The sequence below is a fragment of the Octodon degus genome, unplaced genomic scaffold (assembly GCF_000260255.1).
Source record: "Octodon degus isolate 3935 unplaced genomic scaffold, OctDeg1.0 scaffold00290, whole genome shotgun sequence".
Classification (NCBI taxonomy): Eukaryota; Metazoa; Chordata; class Mammalia; order Rodentia; family Octodontidae; genus Octodon; species Octodon degus.
The window spans coordinates 1,676,955-1,686,977 of record NW_004524866.1 but is presented as its reverse complement, the minus strand read 5'-3'; the positions used below and the strand labels follow the sequence as shown (position 1 = coordinate 1,686,977).

The 10,023-nt window shown below is 35.3% G+C and overlaps 1 protein-coding gene across 1 annotated transcript in view; it reads right to left on the bottom strand.

Annotated features, from left to right (window-relative positions):
* Positions 1–6,843, bottom strand: part of LOC101568669 (vomeronasal type-2 receptor 116-like) — a 60,012-nt gene extending 53,169 nt beyond the window's left edge. Inside the window, 2 exon segments of the mRNA XM_012512937.2 lie at positions 5,608–6,149; positions 6,789–6,843. Of these exon segments, the coding sequence (XP_012368391.2) occupies positions 5,608–6,149; positions 6,789–6,843 (597 nt within the window).
* Between the last annotated feature and the right edge of the window lie 3,180 nt (positions 6,844–10,023).

The following is a 10,023-nucleotide window of genomic DNA, read 5'->3' as shown; positions in this document are numbered from 1 at the left end:
AAAATAGGTAATAGAACAACCATTGCTAACTTTTATATTCTTGATTTGAAAAGCGATATAATTGTATGTTGTTCTGTTTCTATCTTTATACCTGTTATTTGTTATTGCTTTTGATTTTACTCTTCAAAATAAAATAAAATGAAAGAAATTTTGGTATAAAACAAATGAAGAATTTGAAATGATGTATGTCAGATACTTTTTTAAAAAAACCTTTGTAACCCAGGTTGATGTACCTTGAAAAACTATCATAATTATTGGAGAAATAAGGTACTTCCATAACAAACAACAACTGAATAAATTCATCATCACCAGGCCAAACTTTTAATAAAGGGAGAAAATTGAGCACCATTTCAAGAACAACAGACAGTTACCACCAAACACAGCAAGTGATTGAACATAGGGAAAAAATATGAAATCTATTGCAGACAAATAACATAAAAATGATAAGCCAATAAATATCAGTGAAAAAACATCAATATAAATGGTCTCAATTCAACAATACAAAGAAACACACTACTAGATCAAATCAAGTATGCTGTATAAACAAAACACATATATCTCAAAAGGAAATTCATACACTGACAATCAAAGAATGGAAAACAATATTCCATGAGATAGGAACTCAGAAAAAGCAGGGGAAGCTATTCTGATTGCTTAAAATGTCAGCTTCAAATCAAGAATGATCAAAAGAGATCAATAAGGTCATTGTATATTTATAGGGGAAAACTGCAAGAGGAAGAAATAGGAATCACAAATATATATGCACCTTACACAGAAGCACCCAACTATATAAGACACATTTTAACAGATATGAGAAGTCAAATGAACAATAGCACAATTGCAATGGAAAACTTTAGTGGGCCAAAACTAGTCAAAATATGAATAAAGAAATAACATAATTAAATCAAACTTGTGAAGAGATGGTTTAATAGAGCTTTCCATAGTGTTCAACCCAAAACACAAGAATACACTATCTTCGCAATGGCACATGGATACAACATACACTAGCACATAGAGCATGCGTAAGTGAATGTCAGGGAATTTAAATTATCTCATCATATTATCTGACCATAGTGCAATACAACTGGAAATTATTGAAAAAAGAAATTGCGAAAATTCCATAAACACGTGGAAGATAAACAACACCCTACCTAAAATCAATGGTCACACATTAAAGAAGACATTAAACATTATCTTCAATCAAAGGAAAATGCTGATACAACTTATTAGAACCTACGAGCACAATGAAAGCAGTCTCTCTCTCTCTCTCTCTCTCTCTCTCTCTCTCTCTCTCTCTCTCTCTCTCTGTCTCTCTCTCTCTCTCTCTCTCTGTCTCTCTGAAATCAAACACAGGACCTTCTATTTGGCAGGTAGAAATTTATGCTATTGAGCTGTATCTCTAGCTCTATAAAAGTAGTGTTACGATGGAAATGTACAGCACTAAATTCTCACATCAGGAAAACAGAACAAGCTCAAACTAAATCTTTATTGTACATCTCAGGTTCCTAAAAAACAAGAGCAAGACAAAAGGCCGGTGGTAAAGCTCAGCAGACTAAGAGCTTGCTCAGGTAACGCAGGGGTCAGCGTTCAATTCCTGGCACCGCATGCCATCCTGACCCCACTCTTGGGTGTGCGGAGCCTGCGATGCAGTCCAGGGGTGGTGGCACACGCCTGTAACCCCAGCACTAGGTATGCAGAAATCAGGTGCACTACGAGTCTGAGCTGTGTAGTGAGACCATGCATACAAAAAAGATAGAAGAAGAGCAAGACAAGCACAAATCTGAAAGAAGGAGGGAATTTATAAATATCAGAGTAGAAAATAGCAGAATGCAGGTAAAGAAAGCAATACAAAACAATGAAAGAACTGAAGAGTTGGTTCTTTGTTTTTTTTTTCTTTTCAAAGTTTTATTGATAAACATATAGCAATGAGACAGTTTCAAATCAAATCGAAAGTACAGTTTCAACAAATAATACACTGCATATATTCTTCTCAGTGGTTAATTGCTGTACAAGATGCAGACTTGTGATCCTACTTACAAACACCATTAGAAAAAATCATTCTATTCATTAAGAGAATGCAACTATATATCTATCCCAACCACTTTGAATACACAGATACAAAATGGACATTCATAGTTATACCCCAATTTTTTTTAAGTTCCGTTGTTGAATATTATAGGTGTGTAAACACAGCAAAATATTCTAAAAGAGTACAGAAGCCCATAATAGCATTGGGTCTTCTGTTTAATTGGCAATATCAGAAATTATTGACATGAGTCCCCCACAGCTCAACATAACAACATGGCTTTACTTCCTATATTTCATCTTCATACTTTTCTACTGGATGGTTAAGACCAAGGTAAAGCAGAACCTATGCAACAAGAGTTGTAGCTTTTTGGTTTGAGAAGGTCAGTGAAATGCCCTCAGGATTTATCCTGAGATCCTGTACCTCAGACTGTAGAACCTTTGTCAGTGCAGCCATGTGGATGAGTCACGGCCATTGCTTGGCCAATGTGCTAAGAGTTGGTTCTTTGAAGGAATAAATAAAATTGATAAACCTCTAGCCAGCCTGAACAAAAAGAGGAAAGAAAAAAAAATTCATGCAATAAGGAATAAGCAGGGTGAAATACTAAAGACTATATGGAAACTGAGAAAATCATCAATGCCTACTTCAAAATGTTCACGCTCAAAGGATAGAAAACAAAAAAAAAAAATGAATGGATTGCTAGAAATATATGAGTTGCTAAAGCTGAATCAAGAAGGTATAAAATTTCTGAATATCATATATCAGTCAATGAAATTCAAAATGTAATAAAATGCATATCAAAAAAGAAAACTCCAGGTCCTAATGCATTCATAGCTAAATTCTGTAAGAAAGGCAGAGATGATTTAATGCCAACTCATCTCAAACTCTAAAGTGACATTAAAAGGAACGGATTTTTTTCCCAAAAGCTACACCTAGGAAACAAGTAGTATTCAGCTACCAAAACCAGAGAAAGATCAAGCAAAAAGACAACCATAAACCTTTTTCCCTATTAACAGATAAAAAATTCTCAATAAAATAAGAGGAAATAGAATTCAGCAAATCATTAAGTTTATCCATCAGGACCAAGAGGGATTCATCCCAGAGAAGCAGAAATAGTTCAGTGCATGCAAATCAAGAAATGTATCACACTACATCAATAGAGTAGAGACAAAAGTCACATGAATATTATGATCATCTCAATAGATGCAGCGAAGCTTTTGATGAAGATAAGTAATCACACATGATCAAAACCCTGTAGAAAATTGGATTAGATACTCTATATCTCATGATGATAAAAGCCATCTATGGGAAACCAAAAGCCAACATCCTACAAAATGGGCAAAGACTTATAGCCTTCACTTTAAAAATCAGTAACAAGACAATGATGTCCACTGTCATCACTCATATTCAATATAGTTCTGCAAACATTACCTAGAGCAATTAGACAAAAGAGATAAATAAAAGGAATAATGACTAAAAAGGAATAAGTGAAATTATGATTATTCACAAACCTACCATGACTTTACATAGAAGACATAAAAGCCTCCACCAAGAGACTTGTAGATTTAATAAACAAATTAAGTAGAGTAGCAGGATGTAAGTCAACACTCAAAAATTAATAGAATTGCTGTACAAAAGCAGCAAACACACCAAGAGAAAGTGGATGAATCCCATCTTTCACGATAACATCAAAAAATATACTTGTTTATCAGTCAGCCACAGAGGTAAATGATATGTACATTGAAACTTAAAACATTCTAGAAAAATAAATCAAAGGGATTTCTGAAAATGAAAATATATCCTCGCTCATGGTAGGAAGTACCAACCTTTTGAAAATGACCATACTCTCAAAATTGTTATACTCATTCAATGTATTCCTAATTAAAATATCACCAGTGTACTTTACTGATCTAGAGCAAACACTCCAAAAATTCACCTGGAACCAGAAGAGACCTATAATAGCAAAACCCATCTTTGGAAACCACAGAAAGGCAGGAGGCATTACAATCCCTGACTTGAAGTTATACTACAAAGATACTGTGATAAAATAAGCAAGCTACTGGTAAAAATAGTCCTGAGGATCAATAGAAAGTATTAAAACTGAAGATACAACTAGAAACACACAAAGCCATCTTAATTTTGATAAAAGAGAAAAATATATTTGCTGGAGAAAAGCCTCTTTAATAAATGGTGCTGAGAAAAGCTGATTTTCCACATGCCAAAAAAGAAAACCGGACCCATGACTATCATCATGCACTAAAATAAAGTAAAGCTTGTCGAAGATTTAAGTATTAAAAGAGAAACACTAAACACTGGAAGAAATTAGGTTGGTGGGCATGTAAACTGGTGCAACCGCTGTGGAAATCAGTATAAAGAATCCTCAAAGTTCTAGGATTAGAAGTCCTGTTCTATCAAGCTGTTGTACGTCTGGGAATTTTTCCCTAAAATTTGAAAACATCGTAACACAGCTATACATGTGCATCTGTGTTTATAGCAGGACAATTTGTCATAGCTGAATGTTAGAAACAACCAAAATGCCCATCAATTAAGGAATGGAAGAAAAGGATGTGACATTTTTATACAATGGAGTTTTCCTCAGATATAAAGAAGTATAAACTTGAGACTTTTATTGGTACATGAATGTAATTAGAAACCATATAAATAAATGAAATGCAACACATAAACCTGTCTAAAGCTGGTATTGTCTCCCTAATGTAAGAAACTGAAAGAGTAAATATTGTCAGCATTAAAGAATGCATGTTTTGAAAGGGAAAGCATCTTATCAGAAAGAAAGAACCTCTGGGAGAGGGGAGAAAGAAAGAAGGGAGGATAATAGTGCTATTAATTTAGATTGGTTTTCTGAAATTAACAATTAATGCTTAATTGTTTGATCAATTTTGCATGCCTAGATCTGAAAATCTGAACAACTACTTTGAAGATAACAACAAGCAATGTAACACACATTATCAATTTTCTATTATCTTATTTTGCAATTCTGTACCGTTTATATCTTTCTGTTACTTTTGCTGTGCTGCCCCTGTGGCTCACTGAGATGGCGATTGAGACTGGGTGTGGTGGTGCACATTTGTAACCCCATGGCTTTGAAGGCTGAAAACAGGAGGATCACTATGAGTCTGTTCTGCATAGTGAGACCCTGTAGACCGTGTACTAAATACGTAAAAATAAAATAAGAGTTATCTTCTTGATAATTATGATTCAAACATTTAAAAATATTTTATTTATTTATTTGGTACAGGGTCTCCTTATGCACTCTGAAACCTAGTGATCCTCCTTTTCCAAATTTCTTTCACCATCTCCCAATGTTGCGGTTTCAGGCATGTCCCACCACTTCCGGTTTTCTTAGCCAGCAGGGCTGTCAGCAAGAAATTTGGTAGCAAGGGTCGACCCCGGGTCCTTGTGCTTGCCAGGCAGGCACTGAAAATGCAGAGCTATTTCCCCAGCCCATGACACAAATCTTGTACTTTGTGGAAATGATTTTAATATTCTTTGCTGAGGCACACAGATCAACCTGAGAGAGGTACCTTGGTTACATGCATGCCATCCAAGAGAAGACACGTTACCTGCCAGTGGGGAAACACTGTCATTTGTCCATTTCTCATTGGTAGCCTTTGTACTTCTTCAGAAAACATTGCCTGAAGAGCATGGGCCACAGCGTACACTGCATTGTATATATTGTAGCTCCCATCACTCATTTCTACCTCAACACGATTCGGAGGCAACCAAACCAGAGAGGCATTAGGTGTGCAGTTCTTCAAGGCACAGTCAGACTCAAAGAACGAGCAATCAAAATTCTTGGACCAGTACATAAAGAGGTAAGTGTCTTCTGGGTATTTGAAAGGGGTAGCTGCCTGGATCAAATTTTTGAAACCTGAAATTTCCTGGTGGTGGTGTGAAAAAACAAGAATTCCATGGAATGGGTCCAGTATGAAGTCTTTACCAGCCAGGTCTGCATGCCATTGTGAGTTGGTCACCCAGACTTTCCAGGTTACTAAGTGTTGTATTATATTGTAGTTTACATCATGTCGACTATCAGTACCACAGTAAATGACCACCACATTGGTAGATGATGTATCTGTGGTCAGAATATCATGTTTCTGTGTGACTGGGAGATAAGACACAGCTACAGTTGACACTATCTTCACAAAGGCCAGACAAACTGTTGATGTCCATCTCAGCTCTTATATCTGAAAGAAACTGAAGATCTTTGTGGCCCTCTGTGATGAGCAGGCCCACCCATGTCCAGTGGAAATGAAGCATCAAGGACAACATGGCAAGGGCCAGATATGTGTCCTTTGGGGCCACTTAAAGGAGAGAAGGATACTGGCTAGTGTCCATCTGTTCAGTATCAAATGAACCAAAGGTAACCTTAAAGGAAAAAATAGAATAACACAGTACACTGAAGTGTTAATGGAAACCATAGTAGACTTGAAGCATACTATGCAAAAATTTTCAGTCATATAAGGAGACAAATGTTCTGATCTTTCTTTCCAATCATCTCACTCCTTAAACTCTTTTTATAAAATGTAAAGTAACATAGTCAGACACCCAAGACATGACTTTGTTTTCATCCTCCAATGAAGAAAAATAAATTGTGTTAAATATATAAGAATCTATGTACAGAATCTATTGCATTATACACTTTAAATTATGCTAATCCCAGTCTCATTTTTAACCTTTTATACTCCTGGTACGTGAGGCTCATGGATGTGCTTCCACCATTTCCTGTCCCATCAGCCCTCACCTGTGGAAATCTGTAGAGTTCCAGCAGTGGTCCAATCTGAGCTGAGGCATCCCATGGCAGTTCTCTCATTACTGCTACACACTTTCTTTTTCTTCTACATGTGTAATTAGGGAGCTTGTGTTGTCCTGATAATAAAATGATGGGATTTTCTAGCATCCCTCAATGGCTGTAAATCAAATTATGGAACTCATAGCCCAGAGTAATGTTGGGTAAAAGATGAGGATTCCTGTTGATCTCTTCTATGGGAAAAATGAAGGCCAGGTAGTTCTGGTAGTTGCTGAGAGTAAACCTGCATAGAGAGCACAGATCTTTTTAAGGGAAAGGCTCAATCAATGATTATCTCCCAATCTAGTTCAAAACTATTTATGATACAAATGCTTGTGTACCTCCTCCACAGTCATATCATTAGAACCTAAACATGAATGTTGTCACACTCCATGTTTAATTTTTTCTACATAATTAGCATTAGGTGCATCATGGGCATGAATTTCTCAGAAAGGAATTTAGTGGCATTACAAGATTGAAACAAGAGTTGTTTCACGGTTATGTTATGTGAGGGCCATTGACAACACTGTCACATATAAACTAGGGAACGGATTCTCTCTTGATTTTCCTCAGCCTATGCAACTATTAGAATTAGATGATTATTTATTTACCCATGTGTTTTTCGTCCATGTTTCTGCAGCAGGCTTGTAAAAGCAAAATATGACAATTTGTGACTTTCCTATCAAAGTAGACCACAAATTCTTAAAAAAGAAATATAATGTGTGATAATTAATATTATTTTCTTGTTTATACTAAGTATACTTTACTGTCAGTTTTGAGATAACTTCTAGATTGACTTCTAGGCTTATAAATTGATTTTTCCTTTTTATTTGACTCTATCCCTGCACTTGGGTGAGTTACGTTGTCTAACGTTGTTGGCGAGCCTGCCCACCAGAAAGCACAGTTGACCACCCTATGATGACTCCTCAGCTTACATTTATGGAATGAGAGAAGCCACTGTGGAGCTCATCAATCCTACTGTTTCACTAACAGCCTTGGAAGGTTCCCTTTCACAGTGAAGTGGAAAAGTTTAAAGAGATGTTGCATCACATGTAGATGAAAATTGATAAATAAAACAATTGTGTCAAAACACTTCATATGCCCTTCAAAATGTGATGCATACAAATTAGCTGTGAGGAGGAACTAAAAATATAAAGTGATCACTATCAACCAGTTTAACTTAATTTTGGGTTATCTGTATTTGGAGAGAAAGGAAAAAGCAAGCATGTTCATAATTTCATTTAACTCTTGGATGTCTTCAGTGAAAGACTTCAGATTGTGGTTTTGTATGAGGTGCTCCATTAAGATTTTTTAGGGGGGGGGGTCAGTGAGATAGCTCAAAAGACTAAAGTAACTGCTTAGGCAAGCTTAGGCAAGTGCAGGGACCGCGGTTCAAAGCCCAGAAACACATGCTATGTCAGCCCTGGCCCACTGAGTGGACCATTGTGACCTGGCATGGTGACACATACCTGTTATCCCAGCTCTAGGGAGGCTCAAAATTGAAGGATCACTATGAGTCAGACCCGTTTAGTGAGATTCTCTACCATTTTTTTTCTTTTTTAAAAGAATTCATCTTTTTAAAAAAGCATTACAGTAGCCAGAGGCTATTAGACATAAAATGTATAACAATAGCATGATAGTAAAGGGTCACTTGTTAAACAGAAATTTTGTTGTGGTATAATGACCTAAACTACACTGTGATAGCAATAACAATGACACTGTATACTTAAATATCTATTTAGAAATTGTGTATAATACTCACCTGGATTAAGTTTTCATGTACGGAACACAAACATAAGTAATAAATCTAAAATTGCATACCTTGAACATAGAGCCATGCAATTAATATAAATTATATAATATATTCAGAACCAAAGACAATTTTTCATTTAAGCAGTCAAAGAATCATCCACAGAGATAGATTTTGGTTAGCGATAGACTTTCTAATCCAGTAGCACCTCAGATGGTAGAAAAATTTAAAATACTCATTGGTGAATAGAACACACACACACACACACACACACACACACACACCCCTCATGAAATTTCAAAACATACTAAAAGATTTTGATAGTGTAAAAAACAATAATTGCTGTGATGAATTACTGTTATGTTGCATAGATATGTAGGACCGCTGACCAGCAAATAGTTGTTAAGATCTCCAGAGATCTGGTCAGAGAGGGCAAAGAAAGAACAGTTATGCTCTGAGGCCCTTGGAAGCAATGTATTTCTTGAAAATCAATAAAAAGAAAGAACATGAGCACATAAAATAAGTTTTCTCATCAAAAGTAGGCAGAACAGATAATTTTAAAATACAGAAAGTAAATAAAAGTTAGGAATGAAGAATATAATAAAAGAAAACTAACTTGAAAATTTGTTTTTATTTTAAGATCAATAAAAAAGGATAATTTAGGAAAGTATGATAAAATAGCTTTAGGAAAACAGTAGCAACATTAATAAGATAAAAAGGCCACACAATTATTGAAGGCAATTTAAAGTTCATCATTTGAATGCTCACAAGAAATGTACAATAACCTGAAATGACTATGATAAAAGTAAAGACGCAATTGTAAATCTTATTCTGTGAAGTTTCAAAATAGCTCCGATAATATTTCTACTTCACAATGAGCCTGATTTTTTTTTGACTAATTGCTTCTAATGCGTAGAGTTAGAAGCCAAGCATGTCACATGTTCTGGGAATCCCAGCTTGCACGGATACTGAGTGGTCAAGTTGAGGGCCATCCCAAAGGTTTACCGGAAGTATATTTCCTGTACAATGAATTAATTTAATATAGAACACTAAGACGAAGGGTACGGTTTACAAAGTTTATGTGAGCTTGCTATAAAATATCAAAATAAAATTTGAATAGAAAAATATTCTAAGTAGATCATTACAAGACTTGATTTTCTTTATAAATACTGCTTATTCATACCATTTTTATTGATTGAGGAAATTAATCAGCATATTAAGAATTTTCTAGTATATGAACTCTGTCACAAGGATTTTTTTCATAATTTTATTGATAAACAGATAGCAATGAGACAGTTTCAAATCAAATCCATAAGACAGTTTCAGTAACTAAAACACTGCATACATTCTTCTTAGTGGTTAATTGCTGTACAAGATGCAGACTTGAGATCATATTTACAAACACAATTAGAACAAATCCCTCTATTCATTAAGAGAATG